The sequence below is a fragment of the Babylonia areolata genome, chromosome 7, assembly GCF_041734735.1.
Source record: "Babylonia areolata isolate BAREFJ2019XMU chromosome 7, ASM4173473v1, whole genome shotgun sequence".
NCBI lineage: Eukaryota > Metazoa > Mollusca > Gastropoda > Neogastropoda > Buccinidae > Babylonia > Babylonia areolata.
The window spans coordinates 40,523,311-40,547,240 of NC_134882.1; the positions used below are offsets into that span (position 1 = coordinate 40,523,311).

Below are 23,930 nucleotides of genomic sequence, written 5' to 3' on the forward strand. Positions count from 1 at the left end.
TAGACTCCATGTGTGTAAAGCGCTAAGAGCTTGGATTCTGACCAAGGATATGCACTATAGAAGTATCCATATCAGTCAGTCAAAACTGCACTTGTCAGGTCTTGTGTGTATCAGTGTTTCGCAGTCAGTTGGAATATAGATAACCGATTTCCATTGTAGTTTATGACACCCACCCATCCCCCTTTTGCTTAGAGAGAATGCCTGTATAGTTTTTGTCTAAAGGTGTCTTCCCGGCAGTTCAAAACATTCACAAGAAAACAAGAGTGTCTGTTGAGAAGGGAAGAGTGAAAGTGGTTTCACAGCATCACAGGAAGCCCATTTGTCACCATGGTTCATTTTCATATGTTGGATTTTCAGGTGGTCACAGATTTCTTGCCCTTGTGACCTTCAGGCTTAATTGTGATGTCTGTAATTGTATTTTATTTTTGCAAGGACATGTAAAATTTGGACTGCTCTCCGTGGGGAGAGTGTGTAGCCACAGTATACAGCGCCACCCCTTTTCTGTCTGCAAGTGTATTGGTTTTACTATCAAAGTGGTTGGGGGCTGGGGTGGGGTTTTTTGGGTTTTTTTTTTTTTTTTTTTTACAGAATCTTGCAAGGGACAACCCTTTTATTGCTATGGTTTCTTTTACGTGTGCTAAGAGCATATTGCACACAGGACCTCAGGTATCATCTCATCAAAACACAATAAACCTGCAATGTTTAATATATGTTGTTGTTTTTTTCAAAAAAGCATATTTAACTATTGAATACCAGACTGAGGCATGCTTTGGTTTATGATTTTGTGTTGTTTTTCCTTTTCAAAACGTGTTTTCATGTTGTCAAGTTTCACACAATAGTAATTGGCTTTTTTTTTTTTTTTGCATGTTTTTCTGTTGTTGTTTCAGGTTGTTTTTTTTACACAATAGATTATTCTTAGCCATGTGTAGTTGGTTGGACTGTCAACAACAACCGCCAGTTTGAGTGGTGCTGTGAAGTTTTAATGTGCACTGAAAGCCAACAAGGTACAGATTTTACTCTGTGTGTGTGTGTATGTGTCAGGACCGCGGGGCCGCCAGCTGGAAGGAGAGGAGTGTCCCCTGCATGTGCAGCACCCACCCACCGGGGAGGAGTTTGCTCTGGGCTGTGGGGTCTGTCGCAATGCACACACCTTCTGATCGCTGCCACAGCTGGCTTCTGTCTTACTGGTTTCGGAGAGATGTTCGGGCGTTGCTGGTGAAAATGAAAAACGAGCATCTTCTGATGGACTCAACAGCTTTCTTCAGTCTTACTGGTCATGATGAGGTGTTCAGGCATTGCTGGTGAAAAACACGCACCTTCTGATGGGCTCTACAGCTTTCTTCTGTCGCGTTGAAATGTTCCGTCATGACTGGTGATAATGTCAACTGTTAATTGAACTTGGTGAACGTCAGCTGAAACTGGTGAATATCAGACTGTGTCCATCTGATGAATGAGAAGAAAGACTGATGTGAACGACTTCAGGATCAATGAGACCGACATAACAGAATACTGTCTGGAATGATTGTGATGTGCGTATCATCCCCCATGTCTGGGGATTTGTGAACCCTCTGCCCCCATGTTTCTCCTCTGTGACTCAACAAAGTGTTTTTATATTTGTAACGTCACACTTACAGCTGTCCTCCTCACTCCCCCAAACTGTAAAGGCATGCTTGCTTCTACATATGACTGTTTCATCTGTTGACAAATGCCAGTCTGGTTTTGAGATAAGAACTTTGCATGTTGTGATGTACAGTATGGAAAAAATTTACTTTTATTGATTTATATACACTTTGTCAGGTTTTGCATTAGTTTCCTTGATATTGTCACAGGGGGCAAAATGTCCATAAGAAGTAGACACTGTAAACATGACAATTTAAAAACACGTTTTAGAATGACCGCATTGCCCAGCATTGCCAGTTGGCTTTCCCTTGAAGTTGATATGGAATCGCTTTTTGTTTGTTTTAACTGAAACGACCTGTTGCCCAGTACCAAGATTTAAGCAAGTCTTTTTAGAGTAACTGAAGTGCTTAGCTGAATTGATTTTATAATTCATTTAAATTTTAATTTTGTCATCTGTACTATGTAAGTATATTCAGTATGTGTCCTTTTTTTCCTAAAAGTTTTTAGTTCCAGTCACATGTATAGTCACCGTGTGCCAACTTATGAGTAATGTATCAGAAGATTCGAGCATCACACAGTAATTCTGTATGCTTTGAATTGGTTTGTACAAAGATCTTGTCAACGCCTCTGTGCAGATAAAAGACTGTTGTTACCTCTGTACAGATGGATGAGTGTCAAGACTTCTTTTTTTTTTGTGACGGTTGATTATGCTGTGATTTGTGTGTTCAATGGAATGGAATAAATGGTAACTGTGACCACAACCAAGATGTTTTTCCTTGCTCATTGGTTTATTGTCATCAGTGTTCAGTGCTTTTTTCATTTGACTAATGCTCCCTGTTCAAACCTTCATCCACCTCCACTGTCACAAACAGTGGACTGCTGTCTTCCTGCCATCGGTATCGTCACTCAGACACTGCAGGTAAAAAATAGTTTTTCCATCTGATTGCAGTGGAACCACCAAGTACGACAATAAATAGTGTTTCTCATTACAGCCTGGCTGTAGATCCGGGTGCACATACGATGACTTAGAATCCAAAGGTGGGGCCACACAACTGCAGGAACTGGGCAGTGGAAGAGAAATCAGCTGGAAGTGTCTGAACCATATGCTTGCAGTACCTTCCTTATCTCACCCACCAGGTCCTCTCGTTTCACCTCTCTCTGCAAACAGACAAATGTCAAATTAAGTATACTTACATCTATTCTTCCCCATTTCAGATTTTATAATTACTGAAATTCACTCACCAGCGCTCAAAGAGTTTTAGCTCTTTCAAGTCCAGAGATTTTGAGGAAAAAAAAAAGATGACAAACAATGAAATAAAAGAATAACTCAAGTGTGTAAAACAATACCAAGTGTCACGTTTTTTCCCCCTTTGTTATGTGTATATTTCCCAACAAAACGGGGCACAATTTTACAAGCAGTCAGGTATATGTTACACTCAGTAAAGAGCTGTGCACATGAAAGTAATCAACCATGAAGCAAACAGCAAACGAAATATTTTCTACCAGTTACACAACTGAACTCTGCACATCAGACAAAGCTGTCCAAATCTCAAAGGTCTGTGTCCAATTCCATGATTTATTTCCCTTTATCATTGAAGTCCTGTCATACTCTTTCTGTTCCAAAGTCTCTGATTTCATTCATAATACCAGTGTGTCATAACCAAGATGAAGATGACAGGGTTTTTTTTCTCCTTTAAAAAAAAATATATTTAACACACATTCCTGTATTCATATATACAACACTTTTTTGTGCACATACAACACGCTTACTTTATAGACTACACAACACACTTTACTGAGGATTTCTTTTTTTCATATAATTAACCCTCATTCCTATATTCATATATACAACACAGCACTTTTTTGTATATATACAACATAACACACTTACTTTATAGACTACACGTTATACACACACACGACACAATACACTCTCACACCTCTTCTCTGGTAGCCACCACCCTCAGCTTGACCACACCAGCTTCAATCTCTGACTGGCCGAGAACCAGAGCCAGGGGAATTCCATTCTCCTCACAGTACTGAAACTGTGTCAGGGCTTTGGGGTTCTTCTTGTAGGACTGCTCTGCCTGCAACAGTCACCATCCACAGCCAATCATGACATCTTCACTTCTCCACTTCACAGGACTTCATCAGATTAATAGGAGATTTTACCAATTCCATTTTGTAATGCTCGATACACATGTTGGGTGTTGTACGCGATGGTTAAATGTGTGTACATTCATATATTAGTGTTTTGTTGGACGTCTGTGTAGGTTCATGTTTGAAAGTTGTCATTTTATTGTTTGAATGCATGTTCAACTTATCTTTTTTACAATGTACAGCACAACTGATTATGTCTTACATGGAAAGGCACCATATAAATGAAATTATCGTACAACCTGGGTTATTTTCAATACCCAACATCAAAGCAACACAGATCTTTTGATTTCACTTCATTCAATGAAATTTCCAAAATCAACAGCTTTATGGGAAAAGGGGGCAGGTGTGTCAGGGATAACAAAACTGGGCAGATGAAGGGAAAAAGTTAAAACATCAGACATAAAAGGAGGATTGCGGTGCAGGAGACTACAAACCTTGATGTCGGCATTCCACAGCTCTGCACACAGCTTCAGCCTCTCCTCCACCAGGTTTTTCTGTGCAGACACCACCATCACTTCTGTCTCCGTGGTGCGGATCTTGGCATTTGTCGTCTGAAAACCGTCAACAGAACATTCAAGAAACTAGAAATTAGACAAAATTAGAATCCATAGTGATTTCTTTCCAGTATGACCAGGGCTTTATTTTGAAATCTTATTCTCAAAAAGGGTGCATCATTTCGCATTGACAGACAAGACTGAAATCACACGAGATCACAGTGATTTGCAGCATCTCTTGTGTGGGAGATCACATTTTGATGAAAATCATTCCCATGACCGTTTAACCATTTTTCAGCCAAAATAGCTCATCCATACCCCCCTTTTCCATCAACAGTTTTTCCAGCCTTCTATCCACATGTCTTTGTAAGTTCTGCCTCTCATTGCTTTGTTCCATGTGCATGAAAGTTGGATGTGAAAGCACTGCGATTTCTTTCCACACAAGATTTAGCACTACATTAACACATTTATAATAATAATTAATAAATGAACACACTTGACCCACCCTGGCTTTGGCCTCCATGATGGAGAAGAGACGCTCGATGCCGATGCTGACCCCCACGCAGGGCACCTTTTTGCCGTCGGGGTCAAACATGCCCACCAGGCCATCGTAGCGACCCCCGCCAGCCACGCTGCCCACCCCCACCTGCTCCTCAGAATCACTGGCTCCTTTGGCATGGCTGTAGCCTGCCAGGGAAACACAAGAGACTGTTACAGCTGTCACCTCATCAGCACCCAAATCAAATCAATCATGTGGGACTGGTACAACTGCCACTTCGGTAGCACCCAAATCAAATCAATCATATGGGACGGACACAGGTGCCACCTAATCAGCACCCAAATCAAATTAAATCATATTGCTTATTTGGCAGCTTAGCCAATCAGCACCTTCATGCACATGCTACCAACAACATAATGTACAAAGTAATGCACTTGTAGTTTTTGAAGCGTTTTCAATATTCAAAGAAAAGGAACAAGAACATTTTCATTAAATATGTTACATGTATGCATCCTTATGATAAACTTTACGTAAATGCAAGTGGTATAGTAACCAAACTTTGTAGGATGGTAGGCATGCCAAAGATTTTTTTCCATTCATCCCTTTGATGAGAAGAAGGTAAGCATGTGTGAGAGATCTAAGGTCAACATCACTATTTGGTAAAACAAAACGAGCTCAAAAGAACTCACGTCCTCAATAAAATATTCAAACTTGGTACAGCAACTCATGGTGACAGCATGATCCAGATTGAAATTCAAGGTCAGGAGTCAAAGGTCAATATCACACACAGCAATCCAAAGTAATAGGTAAATCATGTAAGTTTCTCTATTCTATTACTTCCTGTGGCTTATGACATGGATTATGTCATTATTGCAATGTTTTTAAAAGCGAATATGTGAAATGCTTTTATCTGAGAACATATGTTTATTACTCTTGTTTAATCAAGTAATCCGCGTGGTTGGGGGTGGGGGGGGGGTGGGGTTGCGGGTGTGTGCTGATTATCTGGTTGCGGTTTTCCGCAATTTATCTTTATTCTTATCTTATCTGTCTATTATAAAGTTATGGTCCCCATGTTGTTTACTTGTCTATGTTGTGATAATGCACCTGACTAAATTTCTCCAGTTGGAGATAATAAAGTTATTCTTATCTTATCTTATCACACAAGTCAGTCTCGAAGGCTTTGCCTCTCTCTTGTTTAAGTGCCTCTCCTTAAAGGTTGAAGCAACCAGCCCAAAAGTAGAGACTTGTTTGTTTTTTCTTTGTAATAGAAAAATAAAAACTGGTAACCTACCTTTCAGAACTCCTTCGTAAATGACTCCTGTGTAGTAGTCCAGACCCCGAGCCAAGCTCATGTCAAACAGTACCTGTAACAGATATCTGATGCTTAAACACACACACACACAGATGATAAGAGTTTCAGACAAGCATGAAATCTGGAAGAATTTGCATGTGAACTATTTCGAATAATTTATAAGTGAAAGAGAACCATCACTGTTCATTCTCTCTTCTTTGTTGGCAGTAAAGTGTTCAGTTTGATTGAAATTATCACAGATGGTCCACTGAGTACTGACCATCTTCAGTCATCCAAGCACAAAGTGAGGCCAGAAAAATGCTTCTTCAATATATTACCAATTCAAAGCACAAATGAAATACAATAGGCAAATTTCTAGCTGTCTGGAACCTCTCATGAGCCAAAGAGTATTAATTTCTATCATAATTTTTTGCTTTGTTACATGTCATGGAAAGACAAGGGTCTTACCTTGAAAAATAAGAGCTAAATATCTAGCTGTTGGGAACCTCTAACCAGCCATTCAGTATTAATTTCTATAATCAGTTCTTGCTTTAAATCATGGTAAGATAGACTTTGAAAAATAACAGCCAAATATCTAGCCCTTTTGTGAAACTCTTGATTCAATAACCAACAATTTATGTACTACACTGTTGCTGTGTTACATGCATTCACTACTCATGTATCTCATCATCTGTTGCCATGTCACACGCATTTACAATCATGTATTTCACTGGTTGTTGCTACATCACATGCAACTGACCAACTAATCATAAATCTCACTGTCTGTTGCCATGTCACCTGCATGCAGAAGACAGCGACACTCACTTTGTCAGCCACACCATACAGCTCGCAGTACTTGAGCAGAATCCTCATCTCCTCCAAGGCTTCCACTGCATTCTTCTGCTTCTGCAGGCCTGCGTCCTTCAATAACTCATCCACCAACTCTATGCCGCCTGACACACACCAAAAACACACATAATAATGATAACAATAATGTGAACTTGTATAGCACCTATTCTCTAAATAGGGGTCAAAGTGCTTTAAAAAATGGGTTACATACACGCACATCCACACCCCATGCATGCACACACACGAACACACACACACACACAGACGAGAAGTACACAACGAGAAGAATGGAGTGGCGCAAGCGGGTTCTATATTAGTTATAAGAAGTGTGTTTTTCTGGGAAGACTTGAATGAAGTGTAAAAAGATTATTCTGGTGTTCTTTCACTGAAAATATTGTGAATTAAGAATGGCTATCATTGCTAAAACAATAAAATTTTCTGTTCATTCTATCATTTTTGTTAAGTTACGTATATAATAAGGCATGGGAAAAAAAATAGTCCATATTAAAAAGCAATTAGTTTAAGTTAAACTTGTGAATTTTTTTCAACTTCATAATCAAGATGCACCCACTTGAATTGTAAGCTAAAGTAACCGAATCACTGTTCACTTGATAATCTTAAAATGTATTCATTAATGTCACAAGTTTGTTAAATACAACAAAACACATCAAAATGCAAGAAGCTTATATAAATAAATGACAACAATACATATTGTCAGTAATCAAATCATTTTTAATCGTCACAAAAAAAAACACAAAAAAAAATCATTCCATCCATTACCATTCATGCAAACAATAGTCCCAGAAATTCACACTTTATGCACGTCTAATGGAACACTACTATTGTGGGCTGATAAACTGTCAGTTTCCTCTTCTTCACTACATGGTGCAGGTCTGCTATAAACACAGCACAGTAAGGACGGTTCTCTGACTTAACCCCTTGCCTGCCGTGGGATGTGAGACTTTTATTGCACTGTTATACACTTGTAGGACATGACTCCCACATCCAATTTTCATCAGCAATTCACAGTTGATAGATAATGGGAAAACAACTTTCTTTGTCTCTCCCTGTCTTCTAGAATGCCTAGAATGGATTGTTCTTGGTCTATTTTTTTAAAGCTTTGGAAATGGCACGGGAGATAATAATACTGTCAGTGGGGGAAAAGATCTGTATAGCGCTGAGGGTGATAATTTAGATGGATGAGTCACCACCCACTTTTGTGACATTGTGAAAGTGACCCCAAGGCTGATATTCTTCATCTGAAGCTGGTGAGGGACACAGCAACAGTGAACATGAAGCAGTTACCATCACAACCACCAGCATCACACATTAGCAGCAAGGAACAGAAGGCGGGGTGTTCATTTGATATCAAAATGGCCAAGGGGGCATTGTCGAGGTAGCAGATTCTGGTTATTGTTTTTTGTTTTGTTGCTAACTGGTGAAAACAGATATTCTCCATTTTTCCACACAGGAATCCAGCAGGCAAGATCTGGAAAGAAATCATCTTGCTCAGTCAAACCCGAAATGACTGGAGAAGAGTTCTTGATACTTACGCTCCAGCTGGAGCAAAGTGGATTAACACAACACAGGAATCACAAGAACAAGAGGTTAACACAAAGATTTTTTTTTTCATGCACTGACAATTTTCCTTCTGTTAGTTTTCTCCTCTATCACCACATCTGAGACAAAAGATATGTCACTTTATCCAGCATTTCTACTGCACATGTCTGCACAGATCAGCAGCAAACCCAACATCTTTGACATCAAATGCATGATTACCTTGGAATCGAACATATTCTCCAATTTTGTCGGCTGCCTCAGGGCTCAGCCCTTTTTCATCCACCATTTCCATCCGTACATCTTCCCAGAACGTCTGACAACAGAAGGGGATATAACATCACACATCGCGAATGTAAAGATCTCTTTTATAAATCTATCCTGCACAACAAAAATCACACGATGCAACAGCAGATTTCTTTAACCTATTCTGTATGACAGTCTCATTTATTTATTCTGATCACAGATTTTCACAAACCAACGCAGAAAATAACCAAAAGTGAAACAAGAAAGTTCAATCATACTTTCATAAAAACTCTGTGGAGGGGGGGGGGGGGGGGGGGGGGGGGGGCGTGAGTGTGAATGATTGCATGCATTTGCCTGACTGCTTGGTCTCACTTTGCGACTTCAACTCACTGTGCCAAGTTCTAGTTCCTGACCAAACAAAACTTTAAAAAAAAAAGAAGTCTGAGGCTTGGGCTCACTTTATCCAGCTTGTCCACAGCTGAGCAGATAGGTCGGAACTTGTCGTCAGGCACCCCACAGGCAGCAAACATCCCGTCCAGTAGCCGCCTGTGATTCACCTGCACAGGGCCCACACACTCTTTGGGTACTGACATGCCATAATCAAGATCATCAGTCTTCACTCTTTAAACATGCATGCATATGTTTTTGTAAGTTTTCGCTTGTTTGTCAATTCATATGTGTGTGTGTGTGTGTGTGTGTGTGTGTTTGTATGCAATCACTTTGTATGCATTCGCATGTTTGTCAATGCATGAGTAGGTGTACCACTGCCTGAGCTTGTTTCTCCCTCTGTTATGTCAGAGTAAAACATGGCACACACATTTTTTAAGTGCCATACTGGCCCTAGACTCATTATCTTATTATTACTGTTTATCTTTCCTTCTCAGATTTAATGTGCTATTGCGAAACTATTTATAATGAACTTATAAAAGCATTTCACAGAATATTTGTGACATTTTCAGAGTTGATTTTTGTGACGACGGACATCATCATTTCATTTTATCCAAGACAAAATTTATTTTTTGTAATTCAAAGAATTATGTCTATTGCTTAATGCTGTGAAAAGTAAAAGGTGTACTTCCACACACACAAAACAATCTCACACGATGTCTCTCTCTCTCTCTCACACACACACACTCACAACATACTAAAAACAGTCACATATGTACATGCACATACAGACAAATTCAACTGTATAACAAAATCCTCAATGAATATGTACACAAAACCACACGCATACACTGATACAGACCTTTATAATAAAATCTCCAATGTCCAGACTCGACAAAATTTCAGTGACAATTCTGACACACTCCGCATCTGGCAACATTGGGTCATATTGGCCAGCAATGTCAAAGTCCTGGAAACAAAACAAATAAGATTATGGCTTAACAATACACAAAATAAACAAGATTACAGACTTACAATACACAATGTGCTAAAGATCAATAAATGAACATGTTGTTAAAGTTCTGTGAGAAGGTGGTCAATTATTATTTCTTGGGTAACAAACCAACAATTCATAAATTAAAGTTAAACATGGAATTCTTTGTTAAACAGACAGAGCTAGTTAAAAAGCAATATATGTGCGTCTGTGTACATGTGTGCACATGTGCTCCTATTTTTATAAGCACTGTGAGCTATGTGAGGAATGGCACAATACAATGTGCATTATTATGTTTTGAACACTCACTGGCCCATAAATCAATGTTTTCACTTGAAACTCACACATTGGTAGAACTCGCGGTAGCGCCCCCTTGTCATGGCAGGGTTGTCTCTCCTGTACACCTTTGCGATGTGATAGCGTTTGATGTTGGTCACCTTGTTCATGGCAAGATAGCGAGCAAAAGGAACCTGCACTATCGTTAAGGCTTCTGACTTGAAATCATTTGTAAAATCATCACAGACATACTTTTCATAAACCCTATATCATCAAATGGTCTTCCTTCAACCTTGTAGTTTTTTTCTGGTTATAAACTGCTCATTTAGTCACTATGACGGTTTGCAATCTTTCATAAGCCACCTTGCAAAAACTGTCATTATACATTGCTCATAATTTTTTCTTCTTTGTTTGTGGGCTGAGACTCGCACGTCCTCTCGCATACACAAACAGGATTTTACATATATGGCAATTTTTACCCCCACCATACAGGCAGCCATACTCCATTTTCGGGGCAAAAGGGCTGGGAGTGCATGCACAGTATGTTCTTGTCTCTATAACCTACTGTACACTGACATGGATTATAGGTCCTTTAACATGCGTATTTGATCTTCTGCATGTATTTTCACACGAAGGGGGCTCAGGCACCAGCCTGCATATCTGTTGGCATGGGAGGTCAGAAACTGGGATTCAAACCTGGGACTCTCAGACTGAAGTCCAACATTATTATTATTCTAACCACTCAGCTGTTGTGCCTGTCCATTACTCATTATCATATTCCTTTATCTTTCTGAAGTGATTTACAATCAAAATAAAACAGCATACTTAGCAGATTACTTTCTTTCTTTTTGCCCATACTTTTCATTCTGTTTCTCAATCCTTAAAAGTTCTGAACTCCAATCTGGAAAAAAAAAATTAGAGATTTTTCTTTTTCTTTTGAAACGTAAAAGCAATTATTATGACAAAATTCTCAATGAATCAGTAACAGGCCAAAGAAGAGAAGCAAAACCAAGATCAGGAGAAACAACAAAAAAGAAAAATCAACATGACCAGGACCAAACAACAAAGGATACTGTTAGATCATACCGCAGTGAAGTGATCTCCCCTCCCTGGTCGGCCAAGTCGTAGATCAGTTTTGAGTCTTCTCCATACTTTCCTGTCAACGTTTCCTGCAACATGATTCTCAGTGTGAAAGGTCTAAGTTCCTAGTGTTGTCAGGTTTGACACTGCATAACAGCTTGGGCTGCAACAGTCTTCTGACTATCAAACAGTGGTTGTAAATCGTAGTCAGTCTATCTTATAAAAAAACAAAAAAAACAATGATGTGCACCCACACACAAACCAACCAAAACAACTGTATTGAGGAGTAAAAAAACAACAACAAAGGACAGAAAGCACAGCAAGATTCACTTCACTGCTAATTTTTTCCCCAACAAATTATTTATGTCAATACAAATGTTGAACTCATGAAAGGGAAAGATGAAGAGTGAAAGAAAACTCCAGCTTTATTTGTGAATAAAGCAAAAACCAAAACTATGGAATGAAGCCATTCATCATAAACCACACCTTCAACTCAAACACAGGAGTGTCAATCGTCTCAGCGCCATGACGTTTGAAGCAGCGGATGATTTTGTCAAACACGCCTTCCCTGATCGCCATCTGCTGGGGGTTGTAGTCCCTTGTGCCCTGTCACATTCACACATACCTTTATATATACAACCAGCAGATGTAACTGAATGCTTACACACACGCACACACACACACGCATGTGCATGCACACACACACACACACACACACACACACACACACACACACACACAGAGCGAGCATCACTCTGCAAAATGTAAGGTTATGAAAGTACACTTTTGTTTGTGCACACATATGAAACTGGAATTTGTTACCAATATTTAATTAACAACCGCACTGCCTTTCACATACAATCATAAATACACATGTACATGCATACAGCATACACATAGGAAAATTCTATGTTTAAAAAAAAATCTATTAGATAATAATAATAATTAATGCTAACATATCTATCTTACTAACAGTATAACAAAGTAATGAATTATTACTTCCAATGACTAATACATAATCCAAGAAAGCCAAATACCAACACACATCAACACACCACACAGAGGGAAAAGGAAGAAAAAAGAATAACATAACAAGGACAGGTCAAGGTCTCTTCTTCTGCCTTCATTTGCTTCAAGTTCCACATTCACTTGTATATGTACATATGGCCTTCTACATACATGACCATTTATACCCCACCACGTAGGCAGCCATACTCAGGTGTTCATGCTGGGTATGTTCTTGTGTCCATAACCCACTGATAAAGATTTTGGGATCTTTAACATGAATACTTAATCTTCTTCATGTATATATACACAAGTGTGGTTCAAGCACTAGCAGGTTTGTACATTTGTTGACCTGGGAGATCCAAAAATTACAATCCTTAACCCACCAAGTGCCATGACCTGAATTCGAACCCAACACGACTGAAAATCCAATACGTTAACCCTTCAGATACTGTGCCCATTTGGACAGGTGAACTCACCTTGGGTGTTTTGAGCACAAACTTCTTGGGGCCATTGTCACCAAGTTGAGCTTTCAGCGCCAATAATTTTGACACTTCTTCATCGATCTGAAATCACCACAACAGACAGAGACATCAGCACCATGATGCACATGACCAATGATTTTGTATTTCATTTAATAATACTATCTTTTAGTTTTATGAAGCCATGTTCAGTTTTTAGAGGTTCTTTTTTGAAACTGACACCAGGTGACACATTTGCCATAAACTTTGCAAACAAGCACTACAGAACAAAACAGCTATTTATACATCCATGCTGCTACCATTTACAGTGTTTAAGTTTGGATGTTGCACAAAGATGTGTGAACCGTTGTTATTTTTTTGTTTTTTTACAAACAGCATTTACAAATGGCAAGTAGACACTGGGAAAGACAGTCAGATAAATGATGTTCATATTATCACATTCATATACTGATCTATCCTGCTTTTCTTTTTCTTCTCATTTGTGATGTACTGCTCAATTCTTTCTTCTTCTTTTTTTTAAATTCTTTTTCTAATTCTCAATTTCTTTCATTTCAAATAAATACCACCCTTGATAATCAAACATGTAAAATGTATGATAAGAATGAGTATTATTTGTTATAATTGAAACTGTGCTGTGTCCACAAATTGTAGCACAATGGAGGGGAAACAATTGGGCATCATTTAAGACATTCTGATGGTTTTGTATGCAAAAACTTTGACATACACAGACATCGATGCACATACAGATTCTTGCAGTTGCATTCAGTCACTAAGTGCTACTTGTACAATAGCAGTACCACAATATCTTCACACATACACAAACACACACACACATACATGAGAATAGAGATTTAAGCATATCACACACAGATATTCATGTATAAAATCTAAATACTGGTTCTAACTTCTAATTCTATGGTAATAATCATCAGTCCCTTAAACCAGACAATTATCATGAGAGCAAACCAACCATGCTGCGCACAGAGCAGTGGAACAGTTGACATGCCAGAGTATGTGTTGCCAATGGACGCGAAACACTGCATGACATTTTTGGCAATTTCTATCAATTCTGTCCACTACTTTTTTCAGCTGTTTGCTAGTTTCACAAAATCAAAACAGCATAAGACAGCTTAAGCCCTGGCCTAGGTTAACTGTTACAAAAATAAAAACAACAGGAACTTGGACAAAGATTCCTGAATTATTCACAAACAGTGTAATATTAGCCTAATATCACTCTAGTTAGAACACACAGAACTCAGTTCATTAATCACTAAATCAGTAAATGTCAGCAAATCAACGACTTGGTAAAACTAAAAGAACAAAAAGTCTGTCATACGTATAAACTATGTGCCTACACACACATCTTTCATCAGTGACCAAGCCCAAACCCGGTCACGATTCCAGATAAGAGAGAATGAAAATGAGTGTAATGCATGGCTCTTGCATCAGCTACAAACCCAGAAACTGGGAAAGGGGTCACAGTTCCTGATAAGAGGAGATACATTTGCCTTTCAATGGAAGGCATCAACAGTTCTCAATGCTTCACTATGATGGTACAAGTGAAAGTGTTGGCATTTTTACATGCTTCTGGTGAAAGACATGAATCACGCAGAACTTCAAAATAATAATTACTGTAATTTCTCCCTGACCAATATGTCACATTAAGTAAATATTCGACTTTTATAGACTAACCATTGATACTCCCCCCCCCCTCACCCCCCCCTCCCCCACCCCCCTACTTCTCCTGCACAAATGTATGTGAATGTTTTATGTATACTGTAAAGCAGTCACAAATAATTCACAAACTGCCCTCAGAACTGCAGTATTATGATCATCATTATCATCATCAGTATTTTATCAAATGTCAACCACACAAACACACCCTTTGTCACTGTTATTGTTTATAGCCTTGCCAAATACAAATGGCTGTATAAATGACTGAGCACACACACACACCTACACAATCATACAAACAGATATGCACAGACTTATTTCAACATACAAACTACAAATACTAAAGTACCAAATTACCTGACCCTTTCAGATCACTTTTGTTGAACAAAATAAAAGCAGTGCCTTACCACTTTTTTCTTTTTCCCACTTTTCTCAACAGCCAGACAAATACTTTTGTGAATTCCTCCATCATACTCATCTCCAGGACAAAAACACTGTTCTGATGACATTGATAACACTGCCTGACAACTCAGTCCCACTCAGACCTTCTTCTCAAACAACTTGATTTTAGACAACAATCCAACAAGGATACTATTCCTTATTCTACACACAGTATGTCACTATAGATAATGTATAACGCTTCCAACTGTTCTTCTCTCCCACACTGAAACTGAAAGTCAGACAGCAAACAGGGCCACCTCTTACAAACATTCTCTTCTTGAAAATGACACAGTGATTGAACCTAACTCAGAAACTGTGAGTGTGACAGTCTTTATCAATTTATTTTCTAAACTTTTTTTTAAAATTTATTTTTTTATTTTTTTTAGATACAGCTTTTGATTTTGAATAATAATTTTCTAAACTTTTAAGCAGTTTTTGAATATCTTATAGCTTCAGTCTACACAGTACATTCACAACAGGTTCAACTGTCCATTGTAAAGCACAGGAGCCTGAGAACACAACAGACTGTGGGCAGATAACCGGATGACCAGAACCACCCACAGTCTATCTCTCACACACCCAGACACAACTACGTCACTTCTCTTATCTACCAGCCAACGTCATCTTATTCCACATGGCAAAGTGCAGAATGTTGGAAGAATCAAGTAATCAGTTCTAATAACATTCAGTTATTTGGAACTGAACTCTTTATTCAGAGCTTACCTGCTATTTCCAAAACAAGGTAAGCCAATACTGTTTTGTTTTTTGTTTTACCAAACTGTTGACTTCATACTATGTGAGTTATGCACCAAACAAAATGCGCAGCATAACTTAAGTAAAATTCAACTAAATGACAGTGTCACTGCTCTCAGAAATTATCGAAGATTAACAAAATAGACAAAAGATAGACAAAAAAACTGTCATAAAAAAATTATTTTCATTCACAGAAGACATCAAAAGACTTCTCAACAGCTCTCATTAAAAGGATATGAGATACATGATTCATACCACATAGTTAATGACCGATACCACATTACAATGTGAATCTAAATACAGGATGAGTTCATTTACATTTTTAAGTATGTTGGATCAGCAGAACTACACTTTACACTATTCATTCTAAAGAAATATCATAAGAGTAAATATGTTCTAGAGATGACAAAGAGGAAAATCCGGAGCAAGTGCTCATTATTTATAGTTCGATCAAACAGCTTCATGTTCACTATGGCATGCTCCTATTCGCCCTCGTCCTACAGTCCCAGCATCTAAATCTTACAAACATGACCTACAATTTTTCGTATTCCTCATTTTCAAGCAAAATGCTTCAGAGTTGGCTTTTTAAAAAATTTTTTTAATGCATACCACAATCTGGGATGAAGTTAAAATCTTGAAAGTGCAAGTCAAGAAACAGTGCTACTTTCATCATATTCCGCTCTAGCTTCCCTGTATCTTTAGATCTCTTTATTTTTGAGGATTTCACACAAACCAAAACATGGACACATGCATGTCTTTGCATAAACAAAAATAAAGTGTACCTGTAATGAAGCCAGGCGTTTTAGCATTTGAAGACCATATTGTCGTTGAAGGAAAGACGGTTGGTGACGACACAAAGAAAGGCACAGACCCAACATGGTGCAGAAGTGGAATGTTAATTTGCAAGTGGATGATATCAGTTCACAAAACCAGCCCCAACAGTCACCGCACATGGAAGCAGAGGACAGAATACTTCTGTCAGAAAATCTGGGGAACATTTAGTGCAACAATGCTAATCAAAATAACACAAACAACATCCTCAACTTCATAAAATTCTTTGACTGTCACTGCTGATAACACTGAAATATTTATCTAAATACATATATTCTTTAATTCACGGTCACAAAAAACATAAAAACAAACAAAGAAACAAACAAAAAAACAAACAAACAAAAAAGAACAACAACTAATATTCTTGTCCAGTATATGTGTCATGATATTAATTATTATACAACTTTGAACAAATCTTTACTGATTAAAGCACTGAGAAAAATATGGTTGTGATGTTTTTTCAGTTACAAATTTATGTTAAAACAATGAAAGACACTTCATTAATATACATATAACTATTTTCTGTTTTTCTGTTTGTTGTCTATCTTCCCCTTCTCCTTTAACATTTCATCTCATCTTTCCTTGAGATGATGTGCTTTACTTTGATGGCAACATCATACAATGAGGTCATGTGAGCACCACGGGTTCATAAACATGGCTAGCTTTCTACTTGTCCATGTAAAATTATTAGTTTAGCTTTATGTGTTCTCTCACATTATTATGGTCAACATAGTTTGCTTGTTATTAGCTTGTTATTAGCTGAGGTTGTCCTTCATATGATGCATCTGCTTGATGTATGGATGAGATCATAAACCAAGACAAATTGTTTTTATTTATTGACTGAACTAATGAAGAATGTAAATCTAATTGTGTAATTTCAGTGTAAAACAAACATATCAGAATATATGATATCACAGTTCTATGTCATGTAATAAGGGATATGTATTTCCTTGTACCTCCTACTTTCCCTGTTGAATGCTGTCTTCAACTGTAATTGCATCTATATCATGCTAACCCAAAACATAACTGCATTACATGTAATGCCACTGGACTCAGGCTGAGGGTATTAAAGCAATTTTACATTGTATTTGTACTGACTTAACTTGTGTAGGTCTCACCACACACACACACACACACACACACACACAGACACACACACACAAGAATGCATGTAATGATGTATGGTCAAACAAAAGCATGCAGCTGCTTTAACTGTTTAAGAACACTTGACAACAGCAATGACATTGACACACAAAATACATACATACACTGTGACAATTATTACAAGTATGAAGTACTGACAGAAACAACAATAAAATAGGCATGAAGTACTGTCATGAAGAACAAAAATAAAGACAACAACAATGGCAATAAAATTATAATGGGGCACATCACATTATTCATACTGGTTGCACTATTAAAGTATTATTGCATCATCTCAGCAGTTCTGCTGTGGACAACAGTTCAAAAAGCCAAAAACAGAATATACTTGTTTCTGTAACGCTAATGTCCCTGAAATATGAAATAAAATAATACACAATTCGACACCAGTTTGTCTTAATTTGGTCAAAAAAAAATTAAATATATATATCACACAACACACACGCTGCAGACGCACATCTGTAGACAGCAGACACAAGACGAAGCCACACCGACAAATGAAACGCATACTAAAGCAGATCAAAATTTGCCCACACAAAAGTAATCATGAACAAAATCTGGACCTTCTCCTTGGGAGCTTTGTCTGCCTTCAGTTGCCGCACAACACTGCCCTGGACTTTTATTTGTTCTTGTATTGCCGCACGATCCACTTCCTCAGCCATATTGCTGCCGGGTGTTGCAGTCCGCTGGCTGCCTACCTATTTCAACAGATACCTGAAACAATTTTAAACTCAAAAGTATTGTAGCAAAAATAAAACAAAAATATTGCAACAATTCTACAGATATGATGAGATAAATTTTTATTACGATTTAGCTTTTGTTTTTTTGATTCAAAAATATTTGTTAAACAAATTTTATATCGTTTCTTCTCCAGCTTACTTTCACTTTCGTGCCATGGCCGCGTTCATGGAAGAGCATGGGTATGGTCAACCGAAACTTTTTTCTTACCACACATCGATCGTTTTGACAACTTGATTCAAGGAATTATTGCATTTTATGTTAACTTTATTTTACAAATATGGTAATATCCAGTTTTAGCATCCTAAATTATTGGATGGTATGTTTCGTGTATGTTGCACACAGGCATGAAGAACAACACAAATAACAATCATTTGACCTTTGTCATCTACTTGGAGTATGTAAATTGTGGTGTAAATTGCCTGAAAAACCACCGTCATAACCTCTTACAAACGTGATAACAATATCCACTTTCCCGCACAGCCGCCAAAATTGCAATTGCACATACTTTTGTACACATCTTCACACATTGACCCCACCAACATATCAGACGCGGGTGTACATTCCTATTTATCATCTTGACAGTGGCATTCCAAGCAGAGATGATGGTTTGTGGGTTGCATTTGAGCTGTATGCATAATATTTCACCTTGTGGACAAAGCTGTGATCTTTGTTGAAGATATACAATTAATTATGTTATTATTGCAGTTTGAAAGAGCTGCTCAACAATAATGCGGTATGTTAAGACCTGTCCAACAGTACTGCAGTATGTAAATAGCTGACCATCAATATTACAGTATGTGTAAAGATCTGCCTTTTGATAGTGCAGCGTGTAAAGAGCTGGTTGACAACATTACAGTATTTAAAGAACTGACAGACAGTATTTCAGGATGTAAAGAGCAGCCCAGCAATATTGTTGCACGTAAAGAGTTGTCCAGAAACATTATGTAATGAAGTTTTTAGAATATTTAAGCAGTTACCTGTCAGTATACAAAGAGCAATTCACCAATACTGCAGTTATGCAAAGAAAAGAGAGGTATTTTTGCAGTATGTAAAGACCTGCATAGAAATATTATTTCTGAAAGAGTTGCTGTGCAAAATTGCAGTGTGTAAAGAGCAACTGTAGCACAGCTCATCAGTATTACAGTATGTAACTTATAAAGCAGTGGTCAGCAATACTGTCGTGTGTTAAGAGCTTTTCCAACAATACTCTGTGTGTGTGAAAAGCACTGCCCAGCAATATTGCAGTATGTTATGAGCTCAAGCATGTAAAAAGCTGTCTGGTAATATAACAATTTGTTGTCTTTCTGCTTCAGAGATTCTGAAGTATAACCAGTTTTCCACATGACTCTTACAGTATACATTTTTTTTGAAAATTCTAATTTTGCATCTGTTATTGATTCACAATGATATCCTCATGTCTACTGTGTGTGTTATTCCCAGGTTTCATGAAATGGCAGAGAATCATCTCTGGCTACATTCCACTCCTGACTCAACACACATCCCCTCCATTTTTTGGACAGCAGAAACAGGTGTGGACTTTCAAATCTTCCATCAAGCGTTTCTCGCATCTTCAGAACATAAAACAAGTGTACTTGTTTGAAAATTCTGAAGAACACTGCTTCAACATTGAGAAACCATACAAGGTTTTGAATGATGTTAAACAGCTGGGTGTAAAAACAGTTAAGGGTGGTTTTAGACGAAGACCTGAACTGATTAGACAGAAACAACCAGACCTGCCATCTGCCGGTCTTCAATGCTACGGCTTGTTTGACAAATGTGAGCATATTCAGCAAGAACTGACTGAAAAGATGCTGTGTTTGATGAATGTTTCACCAGAAAAGAATCCTGGATGCTTGATGTTGGACATAGGATGTGGACATGGATGGAGCCTGACTATTCCCTCTTTACAGGGGTTCTGCATTACTGGCGTAGACCTAGACTTGCAAGCCCTTTCTGTTGTTCAAAACAAACTCAACACCAGTTACCTGCCATCTCATAGTGTGCATATTGTAAGAACAGATGTTTCCAACGGGCTTTGTTTCAGACAGAGTACTTTTGATGTGGCAATATCTGTTTCTTTTCTACAGTGGTTGTGTGTTGGAAAGCATTCTAGGAATATTCTGCAACACTTTTTTCATTCGCTCAGCTTTGTTCTGAAGCCAGAAGGAAAGGCTGGCATTCAGTTTTATCCTAGGAATTCTGGTGACGTTGTAAAAGTTATTTCAGAAGCTCAGAAATATTTCAAAGGAGCATTGGTTTCTGATTTTCCACATTTAGACAGGGGCAGAAAATTGTTTTTGCTTTTGTCAAACAGTAAGTAAGCAATTTCCTGTTTCATTCTTTTGAAGCAGTTGCTGATATATATTCCACCCCTCACCCTTCTGGCGACAACCTCAGCTTTTTACAGGTGACAGCGTTGGAGCAGGTCAACAAAGTGGAGGAGGTGAAAAGAAGAGAACTGTTCTGGATGTGTAACCTTGGGACAGTTTTTGTTGGACTGAACGTGAGAAACAACATCCACTGGTTTTCATTGTGAACCCTAATTCTTGGAGTTGCCAGTCCGGTTTGTCGTGGTGGTGGTTACACATGATCACTGAGATACAGAGAGTGAGAGTGAAAAAGAGTGATGTGTAGATTGACAATTGAAGGAACATTTAGAACATGATGACGTAAAAAAATAGCATTACGTCACCTGTTATAAGTGTAGTCTGTGACCAAGCTGGCAGCGAAAATTCAGATTTTATTATTTTGTTTAACAAAGTAGGTGTTGTTTTTCAACTTTGTTTTATTTATTTTAGATATATATATATATATATATATATATATATGTGTGTGTGTGTGTGTGTGTATCTGTGTGTTTGTAGAATTTGATCTTAAGCTTGCTCACAAATACAGTATGATGAGAGAGGAGAAAGAGAGAGTGTATACACTCATGTGAGCATATGCATATATCATTATATGTCACACCAGCTTGCTCTGCTGGAATCCTTATCTTGTTTTATTGTATGATGACACAATTCCACCACTGACTCATTCTGTCACCCATTAACCATTTTTGATATGATTCAATAAAATATTCTGAAATGTATATTTTTGACTCACTTGTGTAAACAAAGTGTGTGTGTCCGTGGTAAACTTTTAACATTGCCATTTTCTCTGCAAATACTTTGTCAGTTGACACCAAATTTGGCATAAAAATAGGAAAAATTCAGTTCTTTCCAGTCATCTTGTGTGTGTGTGTGTGTGTGTGTGTGTTTCTGCATGTGTGTGTGTATGTGTGTGTGTGTGTGCATGCAAGTGTGAGTATGCACAAGTTTTTGTATTGATATGCACATTTATGTATCCTAATTTCTACTGAATTACTTGATTTACTTGACACGGCTTCAAGTCTTCAAAATTCATTATCTAAGGCAGACAGGATGTAGACATCAACAACATTTTGATTATGAACATTCGAGCTTGTGTGTGTGTGTGTTAGAGAGAGAGAGAGAGAATGTATGATGCATGCATACAGACTCTACTATTCATGTTGTATATTTTTCAAGGGGAAATTGGTAGAGTGGGGAGAGAAAGCAAAGTCTTGGAGATGGTGGGGGTGGTGAGAGTGTCAGTGAACGGGAGGCCCATCTCCTGCTCATGTAAGGGAGACTATCGAAATAAAACTACCCCTGCTCTTACCACAGACTGAGTTTCCTCCCTTAACCTTCGCTGGCTATCGTGGGTCGTACACAACTCAGAAGGGTACAAAAACGCAAATATCTCAGCCAGTTCTTAATATTTTTCTACGAAATTTCAGAAATGCTTCCTATAACTAAAAGACCAGCTTTTGCCAAAAAATGAAGAAAAATTCATGAATTAGTTAATGAGTAATTAAAGGTGGCGTTTTAACTACACATGGACGCTTGTGTGGGTCGTGTATGACCCATGTTTTTTAAAGAGGAAAAAGCATGGTCACCCCTCGAAAGCTCGTGTTGGTCATGCACGATCCATACCTTTTTAATAGTGATTTCAGAAGGTTTAATTTGCAATTAGTGAAGGAAAATAAAGAAGTTTTACTTTCAATAGCCTCACTACCCCACTACTCTCCCACTACACCCCTCCCTTCCCCCCCACCCCCACCCCGTCCCTTTCGCCTGTCTTCAGCTATAACCCCCTTCCATTCCTTTCTCTAACAGCATGTACCTGTGTGACTGAATATCTTTGATTGTGCATGTATAGGATGTTATGACTCATCTCTCTCTGTCTCGCTGTCTGTCTCTCAGTTTCTCTCTCTCTCTGTCTCAGTCTCTCTATTTATCTATCTATCTCTGTGTGCATAAGTAAGGTTTGTATGCATGTGCATGTGGTGTTATGCGTTTGTGTGTGTGATCAGTTGTGTGTGTGAGTGTGTGTGTGTATGTGCGTGTGTATGAATTTCATACACACACATACACACACACACAGCAGAATGCGCGAGCATGTGTTTCTTCTGTGTGTATGTGTTTGTGTGAGTCTGTGTGTGCATGTGCGAGCGCATGTGTGTGTAATCAGTTGCTACAATATGTTTTCCTTTTCTATATTTTGTTATAAGCTTTGGAGGAATATACAGGTTTTTGTCTCTTTACAAAGTATGGGTCGTTCACGACACACATGAGCTTCTGTGTGCAGTCAAAAGCAACAGTGGTATGGGTCATGGACGACCCACATGAGCTTCCGTGTGTAGTCAAAAGCGACAGCCAGCGAAGGTTAAAAAAGCATGTTTAAATATTAAATTTTTTAACATCAGTTAACTTCATATTAAGGAGCCACGATAGTGTATTGAATAAGACAGTTTCTTCTCACCTGAACACACGGAGTTCGAATCTGCCCTCAGAGCTTTTCTTCTTTTTTTTTTTAACCCAAAACTTTATAATAACAAATACAGAAAACATTTTAACGATTAGATTTTTAAAAAAGCGTATCACAAGTGAGTCTTAAAGGCCTTGCCTCTCTTGTTCTTAACGTGTGAGTCTCTCGTGTTCACATGTGAATGTTGGTATTGCGGTTGTGTTTAAATGCATGTTAGGGATCATAATAACCAGCTGTGCACCATCTAAATAACTCATTCTTGACCCGTGGAATGTTATGTACCTCTGTGTGTTAATTGCCATCCATTCCAGAATTTCAAAGTCAGATTAATCAATCTGTAATGTCTTCCATATCTATTTTCTCTCTCCAGTGGAAAGACCATCACTTCCCTTGCAATAATTCTCTTCATCTGTTTCCAGGTAGTATACTGGACTGGGTCAAATCTTGGTCTGGCGGCCAGAACTGGGGAATATATACTCTGCTGTCAGCTGAGTACTCAAACTGAACCCCAGATTTTAAAAAATATGTAGACATTTGCTGTAATTCAAAAAAACAAACAAAA

The 23,930-nt window shown here is 38.1% G+C and overlaps 3 protein-coding genes across 30 annotated transcripts in view; 2 read left to right on the forward strand and 1 right to left on the reverse strand.

Moving 5' to 3' along the window:
• LOC143284031 (E3 ubiquitin-protein ligase MYCBP2-like) overlaps window positions 1-2,387 on the forward strand; it is a 151,835-nt gene extending 149,448 nt beyond the window's left edge. For all 26 annotated transcript variants that reach the window (XM_076590599.1, XM_076590608.1, XM_076590604.1 and 23 more), the window contains one exon: window positions 1,042-2,387. In XM_076590599.1, the coding sequence (XP_076446714.1) occupies window positions 1,042-1,157 (116 nt within the window). In that variant the 3' untranslated portion in view covers window positions 1,158-2,387. The remainder of the gene's footprint in view (window positions 1-1,041) is intronic.
• Window positions 2,388-2,389: 2 nt separating this feature from the next.
• On the reverse strand, window positions 2,390-18,500 carry LOC143284033 (histidine--tRNA ligase, cytoplasmic-like). 3 transcript variants are annotated; one of them, XM_076590627.1, is made up of 15 exons: window positions 18,364-18,500; window positions 16,591-16,795; window positions 12,938-13,024; window positions 11,940-12,059; window positions 11,447-11,542; window positions 10,442-10,567; window positions 9,966-10,073; window positions 9,175-9,273; window positions 8,693-8,786; window positions 6,890-7,017; window positions 6,065-6,137; window positions 4,780-4,961; window positions 4,215-4,331; window positions 3,561-3,707; window positions 2,390-2,778 (listed from the first exon to the last, which is right to left on the reverse strand). In XM_076590627.1, exons 2-15 carry the CDS (start codon window positions 16,759-16,761, stop codon window positions 2,701-2,703), a joined length of 1,626 nt encoding a protein of 541 aa, XP_076446742.1. In that variant the 5' UTR covers window positions 16,762-16,795; window positions 18,364-18,500; the 3' UTR covers window positions 2,390-2,700. The 3 variants fall into 3 exon arrangements, with proteins under 3 accessions (XP_076446742.1, XP_076446744.1, XP_076446743.1); XM_076590629.1 differs by lacking the exon at window positions 16,591-16,795 and having other exon boundaries at window positions 18,364-18,487; XM_076590628.1 differs by lacking the exons at window positions 16,591-16,795; window positions 18,364-18,500 and adding an exon at window positions 15,022-15,176.
• A 178-nt stretch (window positions 18,501-18,678) lies between these two features.
• LOC143284259 (putative 18S rRNA (guanine-N(7))-methyltransferase) lies at window positions 18,679-21,608 on the forward strand. Its single transcript, XM_076590940.1, has 2 exons — window positions 18,679-18,720; window positions 19,982-21,608. Exons 1-2 carry the CDS (start codon window positions 18,717-18,719, stop codon window positions 20,860-20,862), a joined length of 885 nt encoding a protein of 294 aa, XP_076447055.1. The 5' UTR covers window positions 18,679-18,716; the 3' UTR covers window positions 20,863-21,608.
• Window positions 21,609-23,930: the final 2,322 nt, after the last annotated feature.